Source organism: Pteronotus mesoamericanus, unplaced genomic scaffold, assembly GCF_021234165.1.
Source record: "Pteronotus mesoamericanus isolate MK-2021 breed Mesoamerican mustached bat unplaced genomic scaffold, CSHL_Meso_final contig_182, whole genome shotgun sequence".
In the NCBI taxonomy this organism is placed as follows: Eukaryota; Metazoa; Chordata; class Mammalia; order Chiroptera; family Mormoopidae; genus Pteronotus; species Pteronotus mesoamericanus.
This window is the reverse complement of record NW_026555078.1, coordinates 32,180,290-32,208,046: the sequence shown is the minus strand read 5'-3', so window position 1 is coordinate 32,208,046 and position 27,757 is coordinate 32,180,290. Positions and strand designations below refer to the sequence as shown.

At 34.7% G+C, this 27,757-nt stretch overlaps 1 protein-coding gene across 1 annotated transcript in view; it reads right to left on the bottom strand.

Moving 5' to 3' along the window:
* WDHD1 (WD repeat and HMG-box DNA binding protein 1) overlaps window positions 1-14,513 on the bottom strand; it is a 41,375-nt gene extending 26,862 nt beyond the window's left edge. Inside the window, exons 1-9 of the mRNA XM_054567540.1 lie at window positions 14,486-14,513; window positions 13,694-13,805; window positions 13,456-13,506; window positions 12,275-12,370; window positions 9,429-9,521; window positions 8,510-8,616; window positions 7,957-8,098; window positions 2,769-2,976; window positions 688-872 (exon numbers count right to left, since the gene is read on the bottom strand). Of these exons, the coding sequence (XP_054423515.1) occupies window positions 688-872; window positions 2,769-2,976; window positions 7,957-8,098; window positions 8,510-8,616; window positions 9,429-9,521; window positions 12,275-12,370; window positions 13,456-13,506; window positions 13,694-13,777 (966 nt within the window). The 5' untranslated portion in view covers window positions 13,778-13,805; window positions 14,486-14,513. The remainder of the gene's footprint in view (window positions 1-687; window positions 873-2,768; window positions 2,977-7,956; window positions 8,099-8,509; window positions 8,617-9,428; window positions 9,522-12,274; window positions 12,371-13,455; window positions 13,507-13,693; window positions 13,806-14,485) is intronic.
* Between the last annotated feature and the right edge of the window lie 13,244 nt (window positions 14,514-27,757).

Here is a 27,757-nt window from a genome sequence, read left to right as displayed (position 1 = left end):
TAAAATAAAATACAATCTTTAATATTTACATACAAATTTCTGCCAGGCATATACCTTTCAAAAAGGACAACAAGCAAAGTCCTCAGTGGAAAACCTCAAATAATGAACAAACTGAAATATTAAACTTTTTTAGCTCTAGAACTTAAAACAAAAAACTAATATTCACTCATTCATTCAGGAAATATATATTTAAGGCCTACTGTGCATACCTTGTTCTAAGTGCTATCAGCAAACAAAACAGAAAAATCTTTATCCCTGGGGAACTTACATTCCAGTGGGGTAGAGTGGGGAAAAGGGGCAGATAGTTCTTTTTCATAGATGTATCACCTAATATACTATAAGGGTTGTCTTCTAAAAAACTACCTTTTAAGTAGTATTTTGGGATTAGTATAATCTCCTATATAAAAACTAATATGAGAAATAATGTTTAGAAGTATATTCTGTCACATTTACTTAGGTTCATTATATATCATTTTGCAGAGCAAATTTTATAACACAATTTCCATTAATAAAGTTGAAATAAGACTAAGGCTGTGAGTTAACCATAAATCAACCACAAAATTAAAGTCAATCAAAGTGCTCCAGGACAGTTTTTTAGAAATATTTTTACCAAACTAATTAGCTATAGTGAGAGAAAATGATTATATGTGTGATAAAACTATCTAGAAGTGCAGATCCAAGGCTTACCATGAACCTGTGCATGAGATGCAAGGGTGTAGAACCCGACTGAAATGGTTTTTGCCGGGGAGTTGGCATAGGCCCATCATAAAATGGCCTCTGGGATGTTGCAAGTGGTAAATTGTAAATGCTGTCTGCTTGATCCTCTTCCTCTTTCTCTTTGAGACTAGAACCTGTTTTTAGCATTGTAATATCTAAAATACAAAGGATTACAATTAGAGAGTCATAAATACCAATGATCTGGAAAAAGAAAAACATTATGAAATCTAATAATCTTTTCACTCATACTTAGTAATACTAACATGTTATTTGCTTCTTCACTGTGTTCATATTTGCAGTAATGATGCAATAGCAATGGAGGGAAAAACTACTGGTGCCTTAGCATTAATCAAGTCAGGGGTACCAGCCTGCTCAATGCATTAACCACCACTCAATTGCAGTAAAACATAATTTTATTAAATCTTTATCCTGCACAGATTTTTAAAAATGTTTTCTGTGCTAAAATGGGAACATGAAGTATGACAGTTGTCTTAAAAAAAAAAAAGAAAAAAAGCATTTTAGCAATTGAGTTGTAAGCTGAACTGTTTTTTTCATGAAATACCATTTTTACTTGAAATAATGCCAAATAAACTATGATTACACAGACTTGGGTATTTGGCAAACATTCTCTTAAAAATGAGTAACTGACAGAATTTGCTGCCAATGATAAAATTGGAGCTTACAAACAAAAATCAGAATATTGTATCCACCACCAGAAGCTTCTTTGCTTCCCTATATTTAAAAACTTCTGAGTAGATTGGTGATACTAACAAATATATTTTGGAAAATGCACACATTTTAGGAAGGTCCACAAACCTCAGTAAACCAGTATTTACCAAATTACCAATGCATATGTTATAAAATCAAACATGGTAAAAGAGTCATTCAAAGTTCATGTTAGACCAATGGACTTTAATGTAATAGAGTTGAAAAGTTCATTGAAAAGTTTTCAGATTCCACATTGCAAGTGATATTTAATTTTAGTATATGTGCTGCCAAAGCGAGCATGCAAGTAATATTTAAGAAGCTTCAAAGTGTTGAGTTTTGTGTGCAGTATCAAAGAAGAATGTCCACAATTATTTGAACAGACTCTTAAAATACTTCTTCCTTTTCAAACTATACATTTGTATGGGACTGATTTTTAGTCCTATACTTCCAGCAAAAACAATATATAGCAGTATAATGAGCTCTTGAGACTAAATCATTAAACATTACTGTTGTATAAACCAAATATGATTTAAATGTAGCACAATTTACTGCCATACATTGGCATTTTACTTGTTAACATTCAAATGTGTTACTTTAGTTGTTGCAATAGGCACTCTGATATTAACAGCAGTGCTGTCTTACAGAAACATAATGTGGGCTACATACATAATTTAAAATTTCCTAGTATCCATATTTTAAAAAGTAAAAACAGGATAATTAATTTTAATAATATATTACATTTAAAATACACTTTCAGCATGTACTCAATGTAAAAAATGACTAGATGTTTTACATTCTTTTTTTCGTACTATTCTTGAAAATTTGGTTGCATCATACACTTAACATCCTTTCTTAGGCACATTTCAAGTGTTCAATGACCACACGTGGCTAGTGGCTACCATAGTGAACAGTGTAGATAGATCTCTAGGATCTATGGTGATGACCCATTTTCCATTACTTTTATCAGTCATTTGTGTTTTGTCTGTCTTTCTTGATCAGTTAGGATAGTGATTTATCCATTTAATTGATCTTTTCAAAGAAATAACTTTTCATTTCATTGACTTTTTAAATACTTATTGTAATCAATTTCACTGAATTCTGCTTTTTATTATTTCCTTTTTTCTTCTTGCTTGGGGTTAATTTCTTTTTCTAGTTTGCTAAAGAAAAAACTTAGCTCATTGATCTGAAACCTTTCTTAATGTAAGTATTTAATGTTACAAATGTCCCTCTACCTACTGTTTTAACTACATTCAACAAAATCAATAATGACTTTAAATACTAGTTGTAATAAAAAATTGAATAATCAACAGGATGTATCGTCACATCCACAAGTCAATTCATACCAACTGAGTTTTCATCATCTTCTAGGAAGTGACTTTGCTGCCTAGGACGACCTGAAGCCAGCATGATGTCATCATCCTCATCATCATTTATAACTCCTTTTGAAAAAGAGGAGGTTTCAATTGCACTGTCATTTGGAAGATCACCAGCATTACTTGCATCATCTCCATCAAAAAGATCATTGTAATCCTTTTCCACTCTGCTATATACCTTAAATAAATTAATTCAAATTAGAAAGTATTAGTGAACCATTTTGATAAACTCAATTACTCAAAAGGCAATCTTTTTTTTTTTTACTTTCCCCTTCCCTTCCTTTACTCAAAAGGCAATCTTTTAATATGCACCTATAAACTCTACTAAGCAAATGTCCTGATAAGAATAATTAATAAGTGTATATATGAGGATTATATTTATGTAAGAGTTAGTCCTTACTTTAAATGCCTGACAGGTTACAAAGGGCAAGAGTGTAGGACAGACAAGTAAAGAAATACTGTATATATACCCAAATATAAAACAAGATTTTACTCCCTACAAGTCATTTACTGAAAAAGAAATCACCTACAAGTCCCTAATTTTAAGTTATTCTCTCATTTCCTTTTATTATGAACAAAATTCTACTTAGGTAAGATATATTTGCTTTAAATGATCTCAGTTAAAGCTAGTTTTCATTTCTTTGATGCTTACAGAAGTAAACAGAACAGAACCAACAGAAAAACAAAGGAGGCAAAGATATTCAACAGAATTAATCACTGATCCCTAGGAATACAAACATACCATTGCATGCATTGAATGTCACTATGAAGAGTTTCTGCAATCACTTTAAAAAGCAAAATAATAAGCAGATATATTGTAGAGATCACAAATTCCTCCTACAGGATGAATGAAAACTGTACGAATGTTAAGCCAATATAAACTTATAGTTTGGTACAAAATTCTATGAGAACATCCTTAATAAATTCAAAAGAAACTATCATAAACCTTTTAGACGGAAGTACGTATGATTGAGTTCTGGAAAACTGTTGTTTAATAAAATGAGAGAACAAAAAAAAATACTTCTAAATTCATATATTTAAACACAGGATTTGATATGAGTAATTAAATAACTACATGCTGTAAGATGATATATAACTATTTCATTTATACTCCTAAGAGGTTATGTACTCAAGTTGGTCAAAAAGTTTTTTGGGGTCACAATCCACAAGGTGGGTTTTCCCAAAGCTGCCAGATGGCAGCATGGGTAAACACGGCTCACCTTCTTGCACAAAAACATCAAAATTACAACTAAATTACAGAATAATCATCACCCAGAACTGTAAGAAATCAAGTTAATGAAAGCCTGACAACTACAGAATTAAAGAAACCACATCCATCCAGCCGTGTGGGGGGTGGGGGGTGGAGATGCAGAAGGGGCTGGTCCCACACCCATGTGCAGTGGATAAAAACGGGAGGGATATCTCGGGAGCAAGGAGTGCCAGCCCCACACCATAAATCAACCACGAAATTAAAATCAATCAAAGTGCTCCAGGCCAGTTTTTAAAAAATATTTTTACCAAACTAATTGGAGCTGCTACCCTCACATTCTTCATCTTCATCACCACTGCTGAAGTCTGAGGAGCTACTGCCTTTTACCTTTTACACATCTTCCTAATTTTCTTCTGCTCCCCGTGAGTCATGAGAATGGCCTCCAGAGTCTCTGAAGATTCTGTCTCTAGAACCTGCAGCCCCGACTCCTGTCCAAGCCCTTCTTGCAGAGCCCTTGCTGATGGAGGAGGCTACACAACAGTCCTGAAGATCTTAGCATCCTGGCCTGCTTCATGTTCATGTTCTTCACTTAGTGTAAGGTCTCTCTCAGTAAGCAGCTATTCTTCAGGAGATAAACTCTTGAGCCAATAATCCCCAGTCTACCTTGCACTGTTTGCAGCTCGTCAGCCTGCTTCTCAAAGATACTTCTGGCTCTGCAGGATGTGCTGCCAGCGTCTGCCAGTCTCCACCATTCACCCCCTCAGGGCCAGGTCTCGCAACTCCCTACTCGACTACAAATCCTGGTAAAACTTCCGGTATTTGTTCACTGGGAGCTTCTTGGTCTCTCCATGGAATTATTATTATTTTTTAATCCTCACCCAAGGACATGTTTTTATTGATTTGAGAGAGAGGAAGCGGGAGAAATAAAGGATATATGTATGTATGTATGTATGTATGTATGTATGTGTGGAGAGGTGTGGGAGAAAAACATCAATTGGTTGCTTCCTGTATGTGCCCTGACCAGGTATCAAACCCACAACCTTTCAGTGTACGGGACAACACTCCAACCAGCAGAGCCACCCAGCCAGGGCTCTCCATGGAATTTTATCTTCTCCTAAAAACAGTTTTCTGGGGGAGCTTCACCTTCACATTTTTCTGAAACTTCTTTTGGGCTTTGGTTGGGATTTTTGGGGACAAACGATTTCTTGGAGTTCTGGACTGTATCAGGGTGGTCCTTCCTAAATTAAGACAGTTTCATCTCAAACTCCTGTTTCTCCTTCTAGAAATCTTGAATATATTTCAGCTTCATCTGCTCTGGGAGATCCTTATATTTCTCAGACAGGACCTTGGTCAGCTCCTGGTTCCTGAGTTGGGGGTGCATTTGGGAGAACAGGAGCCACTTCTCCTTGAAGAAGCAGAGGTAACCAGTCATGGGCTTCTTGGACAAGTTGGGATGTTTCTTGCATTTTTTGCTTTTTAGGAATTTTTAACATATTCTTTAGCTTCCACGACTAATTCTTTGAAAGAGCACATCTATCTCAAGTTACAAAAAATTTTTAATCATTTGAGTGTGTACCTTTCTCCAGAAAAATCTTTAAAAGCTACTTTTTCCCAGTCCGACTGTGTCTTCTTTACACCAATGCTACCTTTAGGTCTTTGGACCACTTACACGGTCCTAGCAGTTTATATACCTCAGCAGGATCTCAAACTCCTTCACTGTCAACACTCACCTGGTGAATTATTTCTGGATGTCTTGTAGGGTGTGTGATTCTAAGTTTCTGGTGTTTGAAGAATGATGTTATTATAAATGTATTGAGGAAGGATATCAGATTAATCAGATCTTTTACTGAGGCAATGTCTCCTGCATTCCATTAAAGAGCTTCCGAGGACCACTCTAGCTCTCTAGGAACTGCCTTGATCTTCCAACCACAAGGGTGCAAAATTCACATGAATTTTTCCTTATCACTCTTTTTTGATCTCTAATTCTTTATACATAATTTATTTAATCCTTAAAATAACTCTAGGTGCTGGCATTATTCCTATTCTCATTTACAGACATAGTGTATTATTTTATGATGTTTCCTTTCTTTTACAACTATTTGTCTTTCCTGCAGTTAAGAATCCTTTCTCTCTTTAGACCTTTTTTCCCCTGAACAAATTCCCCTAAGATGATTCTTCCAATCTCCTGCCTGAAAAGCATATAAGACTGGCTGACAATGCTTTGGAAGCTAAGTACAAAAAGTAAACTGGGTATTTCAACACTTAAGCATATACAGTTTTATTTAATCATTTTCAGCACAGTATTCTTCCTTCACCTAATGCCAGTAAACTATAAAGCGTGTCTGGACCAAAGATCTTCTCTATTGTACCTTTACTAAAGAATAAATCTCCAGCATCCTATCAGAATGCGTATGGGGGTGAGGAAGGGGAGTTACCTAGCTGTGCACACTGATGTTGAGACTGGAGGGATCTACTTGCTTATTAAAACAACCCTCCTGTTTTCAGCCCACTTTCAGAAGTACCTAGTGCTATCAAATTCTGAATCTTTGGGGTGTCAGCCATGCAAACTGAATTGTACCTCAGTTTCACTGCTGAGTTCTTAGGGTTCAATTTTTTGAAAAGATAAAGTCAGTTTCCAATCATCCTATCTTCCAGCCTCCAAAATATTATCATTATCACTTCAACTGTCTTCCTTGGCCTTATGGGATTGTGCATTTTTAAAAAATTCCTTTAACCCTAACCAGTGTGGCTCAGTTCGTTGGGCATCATTTTGCAAAGCAGAAGGGTCACAGGTTGGATTCCCTGTCAGGTCACATGCCTGGGTTGTGGGTTCAGTCCCTGGTTTGGGCACATGAGACAGTGAATTGATTGATGTTTCTCTCCCTTTCTTCCTCCCTCCCTTCTCCTTTCTCTAAAAATAAATAAATAAAATTTAAAAATTTTAAAAATAAATTAAAATTCCTTTAGCATAGTTTTAGTCGGGGGTTTCAGTTATCAGGTACCTGAGCAGAAACAAAAGCATGTATAAAGTCTGCAATCTTTAACTGGAAGTTTAAACCAAGACTTGAAATATGAATGGGCATATCTGCCAGATAGGGAGAATAATAAGCAAAAACAAAGAGGTATAAAACAAGGTGGAATGTTTTTTCTTTCTTTTTTTACTTTTTTCTTGAGTCGACTGTTTAAAGCAAGCCTTTAGTAAGGCTACATGGCTAAGCCTAAGAGATATATGGGTAGCTCTAAGAGTTAAGGCTAATTCAAAGCAGAAAAAGTTTATCAGCCAATACTAAGTTACAATTAACTTTAATTTTTAGCTATAAAACATTTATAGACATACTTCATTTTATTGTGCTTCACAGGATATATATTTTTTACAAATTGAAGGTAAAGACCCTCCATCAGCAAAAACACTACAACACACTGAAGGCTCAGAAGATGGTTAACATTTTTTAGCAATAAAGTATTTTTAAGTGAGGTATGTACTTTTTTTTAAGACATAATGCTATTGCACACTTAACAAACTACAGTATAGTGTATACATAATTTTAACATGCACTGGGGAACCAAAAAATTTGTGACTCACTTTATATGCTATCTGCTTTATTGCAGTGGCCTGGAACTGAACCCACTGTATGTCTGAGGCATGCCTGTATTTAACTAACAATCCCCAGAAAAACAGGACAGGAAAACAGTATTTCACATAGGTATTCCTTGGAAAGTCAAAGAATATTAATAGGCATTATATGGAGGGAAAACAGTTCCTTAGTTTATATTTGGGAAACATTAGGTTAAACAAGATTAACCAATTTTCTTTACTATAGGATCATTACTGAACATAGTCACATAAATTGCCATTTTCCAAGAAAATAATGTAGTTTGTGGTGCTTTCAAAATCCACATAACCACAGGAAGACTCTGAAGAAACTGTTCTACCATATTACTTATTACCTTACTGCTTGGTATCTTTCCATTGGGGTTACAAACATTCTCCAGGAGTCCTAGATTTCCTTCTGCATCAGTATAAGCTATTTGACCACAAGTAGGATGCCAGGCCAGGCCACAAATTGCATAACCTTTCTCATGTTTCACCCTAAAAATTTAAAAAGTAAGTTCTTAAAACACTGTCAAGAAACATGTATAAACTATACATATTTTAGATAAATTTTAGGTAGAAAAGATTAAAAGATAATAAATACATATGGTGCCAGATGGGTACTTGAATTATCAGGGGATCACTTCATAAATTACATAGTTGACCACTAGGGTATAAACCTGAAACTAATATAAAATAATACTCAATGTCAACTGTAATTAAAAATAAAATTTAAAAAGAAAACCAAAATGGTCAAATAATCAATAAAAGGTTACATGACTTTTGGCAGACTAATAGGTTTTTGTTTACATTTCAACAATCTAATAATTACAAATTTGAAATGTTTCATAAAACAAAAACCTACTTGAAATAAGTAAGAAAGAGACAAAAAAATATATCATATCATACCTTTCCAAGCAATCTTTAGTTTCCATGTTCCAAACTATAATCAAACCATTAATACTCCCTGCAGCTAAATATTGCCCACAAGGAGACCAGGTTACTACATTGAGGGTCTATAAAGAAAAACAATAAATAACAATTTTGTATAATTTGAAACTAAACACTCGCCTTACCAAATTCAAATTTTTATAACCCTTATTCAATGTATTACATGTAATTTCTAATTAGATCTGATACACAAATGGCAAGACAAAGTTTGCCTCTTTCTTTTTCAATAATTTTCAACTATCACTAGCAGCTATGAATTTATCATGAGGAAATTATACTGGCACAAGTTTAAGAGCAAAATTTAAAAATATTATCCTGGGAAGAGAGATAAACACAAGATATCCTCTAAGCAGTCACCATCAAGAAAAAGAACTAATAAGCGAAGTGAGCCTTAGAAAACTATTGCTCACCTATTGAGCCCCTGTTTCCTTAACTGCAAAATAGGTGTATGAGAAAGGGAGAAAAAGAGGGCGGGGCGGGGGGGGAGAGGACAGACCAACAACCTTCCCTGCTCTAAAATTCCAGAGTCTATGACTGTAAGTCTCAGTAAAACTCATTTAAAAAATAAAGATCAATTACAGAAAATGTGAGAATAACTTGTTCTAATACTATGCTAGGGTTAAATCTGACTTCTTATAAATTAAAAGATTTTATCAAATTTCACAAAGAAGAAAGGTCAAACAGGACCTAGCAAAGTCCTACCTGTTGTCCGGTTATTGGCTAAGTGAAGAAAGGCTGAGATGCAGAAGGTGGACACATGCATAACCATCTAGAGTTGTTCTCCATTTCTAACAATGTTTAACTGCAATTGTATTTAGACAAAATATGCATTATATATTCCCATTAGCCTACTGAAAGTGTCACTTACAAAACCTACCTGAGAGATGAAGTTATCTGAAAGATCAAATTGATTACTCCAAGTTTCTCTTCTATATAGCTTAACAGATTTTTCCACAGGAACTGCTAGTAACTATTAGAAAAGATAAAGTGTGGTTTAAAGAAAAGTTTATGTTATATTTGAAGGGAAAAAAAGGCATAAAATTCATCCAAAAAAGCTTTCAGAACATAAGAGCAAATTTATATTTTAACTGGCAACTAACAAAACTCAGAAAATTACTTAAAATTTTGATAAGCAGTAAACAGGAGATGGTGTCTCTATTGCTTGCATTGAAAAACAGAGTACCTGTAGTTACTAGTATTTTTAATACTACCTTTTTAAGGTATCTAAGCTTTTTGAATCTAAAAATTCATCTCATTTAATGGAAGAAAAGAAGTAGAGCCAGGATACTTTGAAAATCCTAAGGAAATTTATCTTCCTATGTATTCTTCCAAAGAAATAGACTAGTAGAAAAATTAAAATAATATACTTTTTCCATGTTTTTTTTTTAAAGTATTATGTCCAAACAAGAAAACTATGTTAATTTTATTAATTTTTAAATTAACCAGATTAATCAGCCCTGGCCAGTGTGGCTCAGTTAACTGGAGCATTATCCCATAAACCAAAAGGTCATGGATTAAATTTCCAGTCAGGGCACATACTCAGGTTGTGGGTTCAATCCACAGTCAGAGCATCTATGAGAAGATAACTGATTGATGTTTCTCACATCAATGTTTGTTTCTCTCTCTCTCCTCTCTCCAAAAGCAATGAAAAAAATGTCCTCGAATAAGGACTGAAAATAAAAAACATTTAAAAAAAAAATGAATCAGGTTAATCAATGTTTTGTAAGAAAAGAAAAAATGCATACTAGATTCTCCCAATTATTTATTACCTTAATGCAGAATGTACTCTCTTCTTAGAAGTTCACATGACACAAAGGGAAATATATTGAAAAGCAAGTCTCTTTCCCATACCTAAATTCTGTTTCTACTTCCCAAAGGCAAATATAAGCATAGGCTATATAAGTATGTATATGTACATATATACAAGTATACACACACACAATAAACAGTAGCATTATTCTATACCTGTTATTCTATAGCGTGATGTTTTTTACTTAATTTCTTTGAAGATTATTCCATGTGAGAGTATACAGATATATCACATTCTAACGGTTGTAGAGTATTCTACTTCCAGGAATACCACAATTTATTTAACTAATTCCCTATTAATGAAGATTTTGGATACTTCCAATCTTTTGCTACTATAAACAATGGTGCAACATTTTTGTTATAAGTACCCTGTAGTACATATGCATAAATATGCTTATAAAACATGAGCCGAGATATAGTACTGTAGGTCTTTAATTCTGACAAAAACTAGCCCTCTTCCACATAGCATATAATCAAACTTTTGATCTTTGACCATTTGATTAATGAAAAATAGACTCACTATAGCTTCAATTTGTATCTTTTAGTATGAAAGGCTGAACGTATTTTCACATGCTAAAAGCCATCTGTATTATCTTTTTCTATATATATTCTGCTCATGTCCAATATTTCCCTTTTTTTGAAGACTTAATTAGCTTTATTAAGTAATTCATAAATCTCATGGGGTGTTCCCCTCATCTTTCTATTTGGATCTTACTGATTTGTAAGAATTCTGTATATTATTGAAATTAGTTTTGTCACATTGTTTCAAACTTGTCCTTTGACTCTGAAATATCTTTTAATCATATAAAAATATTTACTTTTTATAATATTAAATTTATTAATCTTCACTTTCACACACACATAAAAGCTGAAAGAATACAGCCAATTCACCATGTGGTAGGAAGCCTCCAAGAAAGTCCTCAATGATTCTCACTTCCTGGTATTCATGCCTTTGCCAATACAGTTACTAAATCTCCTTTACTCCACCTTTACCATATGCTGAATTCCCATATATATTCACTCCATTTCTTTAATAGGTTATCTACCTATTCATGAATCAGCAATAATCTTTTAATTCCCATAGCATCATAGTATATCTCACTGAGCTAGACTCTGTATCACTTTTCTTTTTTAAGACTTTAGTTTCCCATATGGACTCTAGAATCAGCATTATCTGATTCCCCCAAAAATCTTACTGATATTTCATATTTGAATGTTTTCTGAACTATAGAATAATTTAGGAAAGAACTAAATCTTTATTTATATCAAAAATTTCCTTTCTAAAAATGGGATATATTTTTCTATTTAACAAGTCTTTAACTCCTCTTGCTAGAATGTTAAAGTTCTTTTTATAAATATCTTTCATGTTTCTTACTAAGTTATCCCTAGTTATTTTATCCTACTGTATTTTCTAAATGGCTATTGTTTGTATATAAGATTGTCATAGTTTTGAATATTAATTTTGCTTACAGCTACCTTACTCAACTTTCTTATTAATATTTCCCCTCATTTCATTTTCTTGAAATTTCCTTAAACACAAGCATTTCACTTTCTCCTTCCTCCATCCAAACCTCTCATGCCTTTCTAGGGTCTAACTCTACCTGCTAGTACACCTCCAAAATGTTAAATACTGGTGGTAAAAGTGAACACAAAAAGACTGTTTCCAGAGTCATTCCATTAAACATGAATTTAAAGAAGAATATAAAACTCATTCATGCAAAATGTCCTCTTTTAAAAAGATTCTTTAAAAAGCTGAAATGTTTCTTAAAGCATTTCAATATTAATTAGTTGGCCTGGGGCTCAAAAATTTATAATCCAAATAAAACAGTTACAATTTAAAAACTATTCTTACATTCAAACTTGGTAAGAATTGAAACAATAATTTTTTAAAAGGTTCAAAGATAAGTCACTTACCTTCCCACTTTTTGGCTGCCAGGCAAGTCTGCAGATTGATTTTGCGTTTACCACATCATTGAATTTTTGTAACAGTGGCCAACTAATAGCACAAGTCTGATTAAAAAAAAAAATTATTTCCCTTCAAAAAAATTCTTCCCAAAAGATATACAGAACTGAATATATTTAATAGGTGGATTACTTAAATTCATATATACCTCAGAGAAAGGCAACTTAATTCACTTTAGTTATAATAACATTTGATTTATCTAAATTAAGTCCTTCAGAGGTATAAAGAGCATAAGTTTAATAAATAAATTTATTAAATTTAAATAAATTTAAAAAAATAAATTTAAATAAATTTAAATATAAACTTAAATAAATTAAAAAAAAATTTCCTCTGTAGAGTAAGTAAACACTATACTCATGGTACAAACATACATACACACACACAAAAAAACCCCAATATATTAAAATCTTGAAGTCTCTACGAAAACAAACTTTAGAGATCTACTATATAATGTTATGGCGTCAAAGTCAGCCCTACTAAATAGTTCAAGAATGAGGGGAAGAAAGTGTGGCTATGGAAGCATCACTGTGGGGAATAGTTTTCTCATCAGCCACATCTCTACAAATGCCAAGGCCTCTCTGATTGCCTGAAGAAGAGTCAATTATATCCTCTGCCAATCTGGAGGGCACTTTCTTCATACCTCCTTTAAAACCTTCATAGAAAACAAAACAAACCAACCAAACAAACAAAAACCCACAAGCAATGATTTAAAACAAAAAGAAAAAAACTTATATTGGGCTGGGTTGGAACAGTTGTTTTGTGACTCTCCAAATCAAGTGTGGCCCAAGCTTTATTTTTTATTTTTGTATCCCCAACATCTAGGGCCCAAGTGATGGCAATCAGTTTGTAAATACAATGACTGAATTTTCCCCACTGATTTATAAAACCTAAAAATGAAATATAAATCTGTCATTTCTCTTGTGATCGTGTACAGAAGCAGTTAGTCTTCAACATATTTACTTTTGCACTACATTACTATGGAATTTGATCACAAAAACAGTTTTTAATGCTACTCAAAAGAAACAAACCAAAAAGAAAAAGAATTACAAATTTGACTAAACAACACAATATGTAACACTCAATATATTATGGAAATGAGCAAAACGTCTTACATTCAAATTAATGAGTTTACCTGATCTGAAATTTGCCACACTCTGACAGATCCATCACAACTAGCTGATGCCTGCAGGAATAAAACAATAGATTTCTCTACAGTTACAGCCGTAATACTACATGGAAACTGGTTCAATTAATAAATCAAAGTGTCCTCTTAGCAACTGTGAAATTTTCTAATTCTCTTACAATTTTAAACATTACAATTTTAAACATAATCAAGAAAAATGCAAAAAGAGAAGGGGAAAAATTATTACCAGAAAGATATCCTTAGGATCAAAGGAAAGACTTAAAACAGGGGCTTCATGTCCTCGAAATGTTTTCTGCTGGCTGCAATCCATCACATCTACAACTTTAACTAGAAAGTCACTATGAACAATAAGAGTGATGTACATGAATAAATGCCAATGCAAAAGACTCTCCTAAAAACTGACTCAAATATTTCAAAACTACAAGAATGCCATAATTTCTCTACAGCAATTTGTGAAATTTGACAGCCAAATTTAATGACTGATCTTTTAGTTTTGCTCTATAAAGATGATAAGAACACAAGTCAAGATTTTCAATTATGTTAAAATATAAATACTTCCTAAGAGGCTTTCATAGTTACATTTTAGCCTTCTGTTATTTGCTAATCAAATTACAGTCACACCAATTTTAAAAAAGCTATACCTTTTATTCCACCTCAGCAGCTCACCAATTACATTTTTTTCTATGACAAATAAACATCAAGAGAAAGCATAAAAATTCTGACTGTACAGGCCCAGTTCTACCTAAAATAGTTTTTTAAAATTTTGTACCAAACTATCACCTTCCCCAATCTTTTTCATCATTTACTAAATAGATGATCTACAAAGCAATATACACATCTCCATTCACAAGAAGCACAAGTGTGTCCTCAAAAACCTTTACTACTTAAAAAGATTTTAATATAAAAATTAAGTGAACAATAAAGAAGAGAGTCCTGAAAAATGTTACCCTGAAAGCAATGAATGAGTACGCCATTCTGATCTAACATTATTTCCTTTTCTGGTATCAAAGAGCCTTACCCAGATCCAGCAGCGATTTTTGTACCATCACTATTAAAGACCACATGGTTTGCATTTGTGGTGAAGCGAGTCAATATACCATCTGGATCTCCTTCAGGAAATGTATGGACTTGAATAGTATTGTTAGATACTGCAGTGACCAGTTTTCCACTCTAAAAGGAAAATACAGGTAAGAAATTTTGGCAAAACAAAGCTAAATTGATTGGGAATCTCTCCATAGTTAAAAATCCTTAAAAATAAACAAACAAACAAAAAACCTTACAAATATAATTCATGCCAAGAGAAAAATTACCAATGTACAACTTTCCTGAGATGTATACTACCAATAAAATTTTATTTGCTACCTTTAGAAAAGTTCATTCCCCCTTCATCAGCCAAACATTTAGCTTCTAATTTTTCTTTCACTTCTGGTTAACAAAAATATTTAATTAGTATTTTTATGAATTTACCAGTGTCATTTAGAGACATAGGAGAGCTTCCAGATAAAACACAGCTAGTCTCAGTGAGGGACGAGCACATCAGAGAGCATGGCCACCATGGCCACACATGAGTTTCCACAGTATTACCTGTCTTTCTGGAATAGGATAAAATCTAAATGCAGAATCCACAGCGCCTTTTTAAAAACACTAAATAAACAGAAAGTTTCAAGGTCTAAAAATGATCAGCAGATATCACTGCTGTGCAGAGCTTTTAGCTAAGAATCATAAAAGATCAAAGATCTAGCCCAGTACTTTAATTTTATTACTTTTCCAAAAGAGATTAAGTCCCAACATACTAAATCACAGCCTACCAAACACACAGAAGCTTTGATAAATCCTATGGTCAATTTATTCATTTAGATTAAATGATAATCTCCAAGAGAAACAAATAATTCAAGTTTATCAGTAAATATATTCTATCATATAGCAATAGGTCTCAGTCCTATTTGCACAATTTTGCACATTTAGGACCCTTAGTCTGCCTATAGCACCTGCTGCTGCTCCAGTGGATAGAGAACATGATGATAATGACATATTACCAAACAGCAAAATTTGGGAGAATGCATGCATCTGTCTGAGTAACAGTACAGATGATTCTCATTTGAACTGTAATATACATTTATCAAGTTTAATTACTGGAAGACTGGCAATAAGTACTATTTATGTCTACACTGTAACTACTCTAAGTAGTTAAACAATCCACAATAAACTAAATTCATAAGGTTGAAGCAAAGCTAACAATAATTCAAATGTAAAAACAAGGAGAGAATCAACAAAAAACTATAACCAATTCAAGACAACCCTGATGATGCTAAGTGTTCCTTGGCAAAACTGCAGATACACCAACTATTTACATGTGTACATCTACAGGAATTTTGTAACCTGGCTGTGATTTTCTGGTGGATTTCTAGTAGAATACTGATTAAACATCCTTAGCTCTAATACAGAATTTGGTAATTCTTTAGTAGCATATTAATTAGCCTCTCTATTCACATTAAGGTATATAACTGTACTCATTCACCTGGAAGACCAGAATTAAAAAAAACTTGCTTTGAAGTCATTTTCCAATAAATCTACTGGGAAACCAAGCACTATCAGTACTTTGCCAACTAATAAAAGTTAAAAAAAAAAATAAGCCATCCAAAGGATCAGGGCTCTGGTCAGGATTTGGTCAGACCACTCTTCTCCCTGGTGGGTTGGGAGGAATGGAACTCTGCACAGGACGACCTCAGCTCGAGCCCATTGTGTTCCTAAGTCATTTCACCTTCATCTGAGCTTTGGTTTTCCCAAGATTAAAATGAAGACAATTCCATATACCTCTCCGTATCTCTGTTAAAAGGCCTGACACTGTCTCAAATACTATGCAAGCATTAAGTATTACTATCCACAAACATATTGATTCATCCCAGTTTCACTATTTTGGAGGGTGATATTTTCCCCACTTTGTTCTCAAATAAAGCATCTAACTGTACTTTCCTGTGTCATTGAATCCAAAAACAGAAAGTATGTGTTTATAAGCAATTACGTTTTAAATAAAATACATTGTAAAACTGTCAACTTTGCATGGCTATTTGATAATGTCATTTCAATGAAGTCCCATAAACTCTATTCCTAAAGCCAAAGAAAACATTTTTAGCACTGACTACGGTGCTTATAGTGGGCTGAATAATGGCCCCCAAAAGACATCTCTAAGTCCTGAGCCCAGGTACCTCAGAATGACCTTATTTAGAAATAGGGTCTTTCCAGATTTAATAAGGATTGATATCTTTTTAAGAAAAATGAGATTTGAGTCACAAAGACATGGAGAAGACAATGTGTGCATTCTAATGCTGATATGTAGTAGCGACATACTCTAAACATTCTAGCAACTGTGTATAATACTGCAAAATATAGGAAACATATATTGATCTCTGCTCCCAATTTTTGGAACAGAGCTCCTAAAACCCTTTTAATTTTCTAAGTGATAAGAACACAGGAAATATTTTTTGTTCTAATGTTTGGTCTTTGACTCAAAGTCCTGACACAGAGCTCCTAAATCCCTTGGCATTTCCTGGGTAACAGGAGTGTCTTTTGTTCCAATGAGGCACTCTTGCTGGGCTCCTGGATAGCTTCAGGATAATGGCTAGTCACTAGAAAGATAAAACCAAACCATGACTGGAAGCTTGGAATGTCCAGACCTACCCCCTACCCTAGGAGAAGGGGAAAAGAAGCTGGAAATGGAGTTAATCAATCATCTCATGTGATAAAGCCTCCATAAAAATCCCAGTATAATGGGGATGAGGAGCTTCCAGGTTGGTGAACACATCCGTATACTCTGAGGCTGATGCACATCAACTCCACAGGGACAAACACTCCTGCACCCAGGACTCTCCCAGACATTGCCCTATATACCTCTTTATCTGGTTTGCTCATCTGTATCCTTCATTATATCTTTAATTATATGATAAACTGATAAACATGCTTCCATAAGTTCTATGAACTGCTGTAGCAAATGACAGAACCCAAGGAGGGGGTCACGGGAACCTGTAATTTATAGCCAAGTTAAACAGAAGTTGAGGGTAATCTGGGGACCTACTACTTGTGATTGATATCTGAAGTGGGGGACAAATTCGTGTGACTGAACCCTTACCCTGTGGAGTCTGCACGAACTGAACTGAACTGAATTATAGGACACCCAACTGGTATTGCAGAGAATTGCTTGGTGTGGGAAAAAATCAACACATCTAGTGTCAGAGGTGTTCAGAGTACAGTAGTAGTGTGAGTTAAAAAACAAAACAAAACATACACACACAAATACTCCAAGCCCTCATTATCACTGGGATTAATAGTATTTTTTGTTTTTGCCAATTTATTGGGGAAAAAATCCAACTGTTTAATTTGTACTTCTTTGCTTATTAGTGAGATTTAGCTTCAATCTAATGCATGTTAGTCATTTATACTTCTGGGAATGTATTTTCCATTATATATGACCATTTAAAAAAGAATACCTGAAGTATCTAAAGACCATCTCATCTACCTGAATGAGCCTGAGTTTTAAAAAAATATTAATTCTGTGGAAAGATTTTTTTCCCTACCCAATATAATATACCCAAATTAAAGTTCTTTTTTTAACTTTAACTTTTTATTATTTTTTAGTTGTTTATGTAATAATCTGCATCATTTTTAAAGCAAACTGAAAAGTCAGTTGTTGAAGAAGTAGCATTTAATAAATTAAATAATACAGTACTGTGCAGGAATCTGTAATTGATGTACATTTGATTGAAAAAAATAAACTGTTAGGTAACCATGCAGGTTTATACATGAAAAGCAGAAAAACACAAAAAAGTACCCCTTCCTTGATCAGAAGACAACTAAGTATCTTTAGAAGCTAAAGCTATTAAGTTTACAGCACCAAAACACTAAACAAAAACTTATTTTAATAAAAAGGTATGTTTTCTCATTTTCTGTTCTTGGCATAAATTTTAATTCCTTCCAGTGGAACCAAAACCTCCTGAACCCCTTTCAGTGTCATCCAAACCTTGAACTTCCTCTATTTCTAGATAAAAAATCCGTTCACAGATGAGCTATGCAATTCAGCCACATTTTTTGACTTCAAATTTTCTTTGCCAAAATTAAACAGTACAACACCAATATTTCCTTTATAATCTTCGTCTATGACACCAGCTCCTACATCTATGAAGTGTTTTGCCCCCAAGCCAGAACGTGGAGCTACTCTTCCATAGCAACCAGCAGGCAGAGCAATCTGAATGTTGGTATTCACAAGCGCTTTCTCCATAGGTGGCACGGTGTGATCATAGGCACTGTACAGATCATTACCAGTGGCCTGCAAAGACCCCATGGTCGGGGCAGTGGCCTGCTCTGAGAGACGCATGAAGCAGAGGTGGAGCTGAGGCTTGCTTTGGGGAGCTGTTGTGAATCTCTTCAGAGCACAGCATGGCGGAGCAGAACGCGGGCACAAGTCAGAGCAGAGGAAGAGGAACGCATGAATACCCAACTTAAAATTCTTCACAAACAAAAAGCTTAGTGGTTTTTAGATTTTAGTTTACAAAGTCCTTCTGAAAACATATCTTCATTCTTCAAGTAACCTATATCTCAAAACGTGAAAATGCTACTGAGTCGTGCCACAAAGAAACTAAAAGAAACATTTAAACCTTTCTTCAAAAACAAAGAAAGAAAACACCAACAAAAAACGGTACATCTTGCATATACTTTAATTGGTTCACCATTAATATCCATTATTCACCTTGAATAAACCGTTCAGATTTTACCTGTAAAAATTCCGGGCAAGTTATGGCATTATTATATTTTTAAGTATTACTTCATAGGAGAAATAAACAAAAAGCTATTACCAATTCAACTTTTCATTTAAGCATAAAAAATAAGCACACGGCAGTGCAATTTCATATCAATTACTGTAATTGTTTTTAATACCTTCAAAGCACATGAATATGCCTTTTCTCCAACATTTATGGATTTAGGATCATCATCATCCAAATCTTCCCAAATCCTCACATCACCATCACTTCCACAAGTCACAATACAACTATAAAGGAAACACACTCATTAAAAAGTCACCCTGTTTTCAGGCCTATTTTCTTAAACGGTACTTAGTTTTTTTAAAAATAAAATCAAAGTATACTTTCCCATTTTACATTCATAAACCTCAGTAACAAAGACCGGTAACCTCCTACGCTATAAAACAAAAGGTGAGTTTCGTGTTCTCTTCAGTTCCTGTCTGGCAAAAAGGTCTTTATTTATTTGTAACAAGGTAAGGAAGATGAGTGTGTAATCTCTGTAACAGCAGGGACCAGGTCTCCCTTGCTTACCATTGTGTCTCTAACACAAACCGGTCTCCATTATAGAGAAACCTTGGTAAGTGTTTGTTGAATGAATAATAAATGGATGCAAGAACTCAATTATCCAAAGCTGATTATGCAAATGGTTACCTACAGCTCTCAAATCTTATTTTACACCTGTCTTTCAAGTGCTTTTATTCATCTGGTATGTATCCTATCTAGACACATAGAAAAGCAAATGAAATATACAAGTAACATGAATAATGGCAAAGAGATGCCATAAAAAGAATTGTGGATGTTCAGAAGAAAAATAATCCCACTTGGAAAATCAGAAGAGTGGTTATTTACAATGGGGAATCGAAGGACAACAGGGATACACTGACACTGATAAAGACAGCAGTTTCAAACAGACAAAACACATGAACCAAAATATAAAGTGAGTGAAGCTTGGGAGAGTTTACCTAGAGCAGACAGAACAGGAAATTGAGAAAGAACGTAGATTAGGATCGTTTTGCTTAGGATAACCCTAATGCCAGAGTGAGGATCTTTGACTCCCTTCTATAGGAAATAAATAGAACCATAAATACCGCTTTGACCAGGACATTCCTGTTTCCTATATCCAATCAGTTCAGCATTTATTCTCAATTGGTATTAGTTGCATCAAAATTGGATGGGGCAGGTTTGACAGATCTCTTCTTTGCATTTCCAGCTTCTGTCATAATCTCGTTCAGTAGTGTAACAAGCGCAATGAATAGAGTTCTCACTTTAACACATAAGTAAATCTGAAAGACAACTAGTGATAACTCATCTCTCCCTTCCCATTCTTTTCCTGATGCAACATAACACCTCCTCTCAAGGATAGCAGGTGTTAACTGATAAAAACCAAAGTGAAGTCAAATATAGGTCCTTAGAGAAAGTGATTTCTTTCAGTATCCAGTGGAGATGGAAGAGGTGTTTCATACTGCTGCCCCTACCAACTATTTGGTGCATCCACCAAAGGAGGTAAACAGAGTTGCAGATTCCAGTCAGTGGGGCCGGTGGGAAATAATAGTGAAATACAGTGGAATTAATGAGAAAAATATGCAGAAAATAGTTAAGTTATCCTTTGAACAGCTTTTAGAGTAGTCTGAACATTCTTCCAACAGTGCTTTTGTCATTTACTGTAAGAATAAAATTACTTACTAATTTTATTATTGGCTATGCTTTTTAAGTTTGCAAAAACAAAAACCTTTCAGTAGCAATGAACTGGAGAAAAATACATGAAGTACCTGTTTAATAAAAAATTAAATACTAAATTTCTGCTTCTCAAGCACTTGGTAATGAAAGTGTAATGTGAACAATTCTTAGTTGACGTTTGCCATGGGGGCTACAGTGACAACCACAGGAAACTCAGATATACACAACTCCTGAAGAAGCATCAGCATCTACTTCACAATTCTGTAGTTATCTTGAGACTACCTGAAAACCATGCTCCTGCAGCTGCAGAGTGAATGTGCATCTTGTCAATGATGATTTTGCTGTCCAATAGAACTTTCTAAGATGATGTAATGGCCTGCATGTGGCTACTGAGCAACTGAAATGTGGCTAGTGGGACTGAGGAACTGAATTTTTAATTCAGTTAATTTTAATTAATTTAAAGCTAAATAGCTATGAGTGGCTAGTAACTACTGTTTTGGACAGTGTGGCATTAAAACAAATGAGAGTTGTTCTAAATTAATTTTGTTCATTTTTCATTCTAAATTTTCTAGTGCAAGTAAGAAAAGTAAAGTGATAGCTGTTAATGTGCTGTTTCCATTAGTAAAAGAGCTTTTGAAACAGTTAAATGATGCTGGTTTTATATCAATGCCATCAAAAGTTTAAAACAAAGTCAGTCAGATTAATTCCAATAATGGTTTAGTTTTCCCTTCAGTTCATGGAAACAAAGTACAGCTTCTGTAACTTCATTCTGTTGAAAGTGAAATGTCTGACATCATTGAGAATTCTAACTTCAATGCTAAAGGTAAAAATTCTTAATTTTTACAGTAATAATATACATTCTCATAGAGCACAACACTTGTAAAAACAATGCTCTTACTAATCTATAAAACACAAATGTACTCAGAATTGGAATTATAATTCATAACTGTGCCCAAATGAGCTGTGATAATATACCAGTCAAAACAGAATCCATACTTGTCAAATTTTTAGATAATTTTTATTTTATTTATAACCAGAATAAACAAAAATTTTATAACAAACTGATATTAAATATACAAAAATACTTCAACACTGCAGATGCTTTCTCTGCCACCTATCATCAATTACATCTTTAATATATTTGAGCCTTTGAAAAGTGATTTCCTGTGTCATATAATGATATTATTATTGGAAACAAGTCATTTAAATCTTAGTTGCATTTTGTTCAAAATCAGGAATCTTTAATCAGATCATTGAACTTAAGCCTTTGAAGCTTTTAGTAAAATGTCATTAATGAAAACAAAACTATGAACAGGAAGACACTGAAATTTATCCCTACAAAAGCAAATAAGAATTGAACAAATTGTGCATTAAAAGCTGACACAATGAATGACTTAATAATGAAATTATGTAATTGCACTTTGGAATATGTTGACTTGTGGGAAGAATCTTTTGATGGAACTCCTTTTTAAAAAAATTTTTTTTTTAAATTTATTTATTTTTTAGAAGGGAAGGAAGGGAGAAAAAAAGGGAGACATCAATGTGTGGCTGCCTCTCCTGTGGCCCTACTGGAGACCTGGCCAACAACCCAGGCATGTGCCCTAACTGGGAATCAAACCAGTGACCCTTTGGTTCCCAGGCCAGCACTCAATCCACTGAGCCACACCAGTCAGGGCGGAACTCCTTTCTAACAATGTAAATTTATGTTCTACAGCAGAGTGAAATAAAATTAAGTAGGCTTAAAATTTGTGAATATTCAAAGAAATCATAAATAGAGAAAACTTACTGGATGAATTTTGTCTTTAAAAATACCAAACATCTGCCCTGGCACGTTTGGCTCAGTGGATTGAGCGTCGGCCTGCAAACCAAAGGGTAACTGGTTCAATTTCCAGTCAGGGCACATGCCTGGGTTGCCAGCCAGGTCCCCTGTTGGGGGCATGTGAGAGGCAACCACACATTGATGTTTCTGTCCCTCTCTTTCTCTTTCCCTTCCCCTCTGTCTAAAAATAAGTAAATAAAATCTTAAAAAAATACTGAAGACCTTATTATTGAAAATGCATACTCTCCAAGCAGGTAAAAAGATAGAACCTAAAAAGCTGAAATATTTATACATTTCAATTAAAATAAATTTTTAAAAATTGACTCTCTCTCCCATTTAGTAGAATTTTGCTCTGAGTTGACTAGGTACATGAGAACCTAAACAGAGTATTTTATTATTGAAAAATACTATGATCTAAGGAAAAGAATTAACTGAAGGTCTCACTTCAAATTTATTAACCATAAAATGTAACGCTGAAGATGATTGTAGCCAATTTTTTAAGAAAAATAAAAATGAGACCATATTGAAAAAATACATATTTTTAAAAAATCAGCAACACTATTTTAATAGAAAGGCTAAAAAAAAACTGATTAAAGTACATGAATATGTACTAAGAATGACTAGTCTATTTATGTTAGTGTTTATATGTTATGTTTAGACAATCACTGTAAAAAGATTTTTTTAATGTTACAAATGTTTTTTAGGAAAAAGTGTTTTGAAATAGTTTTTTAATAGAAATGTTATAGACCTATCAAAACAGAATAATTTGCCAATCAATAAATAATTAAAATATTATAATTTTAATTGTAATTTTCTGGCAATCCTTTTCCTTCTCCAAGTCATCCTAGTTTAGATGATAAAGAAATCCACTGTGTTTTTGAACAGAACTAATTCTATTAATGCCTTTATCTTCTTTAGTACGTAACTACAAAAAGCCAGTGATTAGGAAGGCATTTCTCACCATCTGGATTCTCTTATTCTCACAGAGCCATGTTCTTCCCTCATCCCTTCAACTGGGCCTCAGGAAATTCATGGTCAGGCACCAGGAAAATTTCTGTACCATCGGCTCTTTTTCTGAACACTGCTGCCTCTTAAGTCCTCTTAAGTGGTAGCTGATTTCTTTTCTACAACTCTCTGGGACCTAGAGGTGGGCCTTCCTGCATTTCATTCATTACCACTTGCATTCTATCGCTACACCCTCTCTCTAAAAACACAAAAACAAACAACCAAACAAAAAAACCAAGACACTGCCATCAGACCACCTATCTATTCTTAAAGAGAAATCCCTGTAGTTCCCTAAGGATTTTTAGCTCTTGGTTCATTGTTGTTTTCTCTCTAACACTATTCCTGTCACAGTTCTTACTGTTTCCAATATCCATATAGGTGAAACCTTCTGATACTCAGTCTTGTCCTCTGCCTCATTTCAGACTCCCATAGTCAGGGCCTAGGTTTTGTCTTCACGAATACAGCAAAAGCTTCATAATCTCAACTTCAATCATCCTAATCACTTATCTTTTCACCTGACACCCTTAATATCCTAACTCCAACAATATTTAAATTCTATTAAGATCTACAATCTACTGAAACTATCTCTTCACTATCTATCCCTTCAAATTCTCACATCCCTCCTAATCTGGCTCAGATTTCACAGTCTGTTACTAAGATCACTCCTCTGCATCATCCTCAAACTCCTTGGCCCTCTCTGATTTGTCATACTAACCAGACAAAATCCCAGCCCTGGTTAAATCCAACTCTCTGACCATTAATAAATTTGCACGAGCAGAACTAAATACAACTGGAGAAAAACATATAACTGGGTAATATGTCTCACTTTAAAATCATGATCACTAACCTGAAGTAGGTCTTTAATGCTGCCAAGCAATCCAACTATATTCCCTGGTTCATTCAATTTTCCCTCCCTTCTATCTATCTCATATCTACTCCTCTTTTTTCATACCTCCACCTCCTCCCCACTGTCAACTAATGACTTTATATCCTATTCACCAAGAAAAGAGAAGCAATCTATAGATATTGTCCACAGTTCTCCCCGTCCCATCTAGGTGCATGCTCCTTCCCTCCACATATAAATTTGACCATGCTCCTCCTACCTTTGGCCAATCTCTCCCTCTTGTGCACAATGTTAGCCCCTCACACCTAATCAGGACATCACTCCAGCGATGCTCCTCCTTTGTGCTATAAAATCAACTTATCCCTCTCTATCGGATCATCTCCATGCATATATATGATGTAATCTCTCTCACCTTGAAACAAAACAGAAATCTTCTCTGACTCCACATTTCTATCCAACTACCCTCATTCTTTGAGTGTCGTACTCACTAACTCCAGTTCCTCACTTTCATTCTCTTGAATCCACTACAACAAAGTTTTCATTCTTTTTTTTTTAATTGATTTGAGGGAGAGGGGAAGGTAGAGGGGAGGGAGAGAAGGAGCGGAGAGAGGGAGGGAGAGAAAGAGAGAGAGAGAGAGAGAGAGAGAGAGAGAGGAGGAGAGGAGGAGAGAAAGAGAGCGAAACATCAATTTTGTTGTTCCACGTATTTAAGCATTCATTGGCTGCTGCTTGCATGTGCCCTGACTGGGTGTACAGGACGATGCTCTAACCAACTGAGCAACTTAGCCAGGTCAAGGTTTTCATTCTTACCATTCCATTAAAAAAAAAAACACCTCAGGATCATCCATGGTCTCCCCATCAATAAAGATAATGGTGAATTCTTAGTCCTCAATTTGACCCCCTAGTAGCATTTGACCTAGTTTATTATTTCCTCCACAAAATGCTTACTTCATTTGGCTTCTAAACATCATATATCTTGTTCTTCTATTTTTCTAGCCATCCCTTCCTATTTTCCTTAACTGGACCCTCCTCTTCTAACTTGACCTTTAAATATTTTGCATTGTTCCAGGGCTTAACCCTTGAATCTTTTTTAACTACATTCATTCTCTCCCTAGGTAATTTCATCTAAATTTATAGCATTAAATATCATTTCTATATTAACAACTCCCACATTTAGATTTCCAAGCAAGACCTCAATCCTGAATTTCAGGAGGCATCAGCTAAGGATACAGATTTCCATCTCTAGTTCACATTTCTTCTGTGCTTTAAACTCATTTATTCCGCTATGTCTCTAGCTGAATATTTCAAAGAAATCCTACACTAACCATGTCCAAAAGCAAACACATAATGTCCACCTCCATTCTACTTCTGAAATATGCTCCTAAGCTTTTTGAACATCTGTGAATGACACTATCACCTCTTCAAATATAACATCCAGAATGACAGATGTTATCCTAGATACCTCCCTGTCCTTCATCCCTACTATCTGATCCTGTCAGTTTTACCTTTTAAATGTTCCCTGAATGTATTTTCTTTTCTGCATACCCATGTCAACTCTAGTCTGAGCTTCAATCAACCAGACTAATACAGATACCTTCTAAGAGTCTCTCTGCAACCACTCCTGCTCCTTTTCCTCCATGAATCTTCTCAGAGTCAGATTATATCTCCTCTCTGCTTCAAATCTTTAATTACCTCCTACTACTTTTATTATGAAATCAAGATTCCCTAATGAAGCTCAAAAGGCCTTGGATAGGATGTCTACTGCCTACCTTCACAAAGTTATCTCTTGTCAATCTGCACCACTGCCTACATTTTAGATCACTGGCCTTCTTTCAGTTCCTTGAGCTTACCACAGTCCCTACTCCCACTGGGCCCTTGCACATGCTGTTCCCTCTTTTTGAATGCCAATACCATCACCCCACTGCGACCACCTATCTCTTTATACTTCTTAATGACTACTCAGTCTTCAGATCTCATCTCGAAAAAGCCTTCCTCAGAAAAGCCTTCCCTGCCTTTTCAAACTAGAGCAACTTCTCCTCACGTAGGTTCATCATTTAATATTTCTAAGTGCAATTTTAAATGTACATTTATTTTTGTAACTAATTTTGTGATTAATTTGTGCCCAATGTTAAACTAAAAAGACCTTAAAGGAAGGAAAAGACTGTACTTTGTTTACACGATTGTATCTCTAGCCCTCAGTGGAACAGACATGCAAATATTTTTTTCAATGAAAAAAATCAACACAGAAGTGACATGGGAAGCCACACAATTGGACAGTCCTACATAGGAACGGGGGATTAGAAAGATAAGAGACCTGAATAACCCTAGGAAAATATCACCATAGAAACAAGCAGGGGAAATAAATTAGGGGAAAGAAGCCATCTGAAAGTTAAAAATAACAAAAGAAAAAGGACCACGAAACTCAAGGGAGGATAAAATATGAAAAAGGCAGGAAGGGACACTGAATGTGACAAATAGGCACCTAGCAATCTGAAAATAACTAATAATGTGAGATGCAGCGAGGAAGTGAACAAAGGTAAAATATAGGGGAAAGTGCACATCTTTCCAACTCCCCTGGAAGATTTCTGCACTCGTTAGCTTTTTTGATTTCCTTAAACTACCGTAACAGTTCCTATATAAGAATAAATGTAAGGAAAATATATGTGCCATTTTATATTTCAACCTTATTTCTCTATGTTTCTACAAGTTGTTTTAGGCTTACAGAACATAAGAATAAATGTTCTAATATTTACACCTGAAACTTTTTTTTTTTTTTTGCTTCTCAAGGTACTTTACCTCCCAGAATCATCAAAACAGACATCTGTGTGTCCCTCTGTATGTCCGTATCTCATCGGCTTCTGTGTCGCAGGCATCTTTTCCTTCACCTACCTGAAAATGTTTTATAAAAGCATTAGTTTCCCCCCTTTCTTCATAGTATTAAATATCTCCCCCGGGCATGCTCTCGACAGCCTCTTTCCCCCACCCAAGCGGCACAGGCAGAAAAAAAATGGAGGGGCTGTTAGATAATAAGCCGGGAAGAGGAAACTCCTCTCCGGCACGGCTACCGAGAGAGAAGACTCACCGAGATGCCTGAGCCTCCGCAACTGGAGAAAGGACAGGCAAGCGCCAGCGCTGGGACGATTCCCGCGCTCA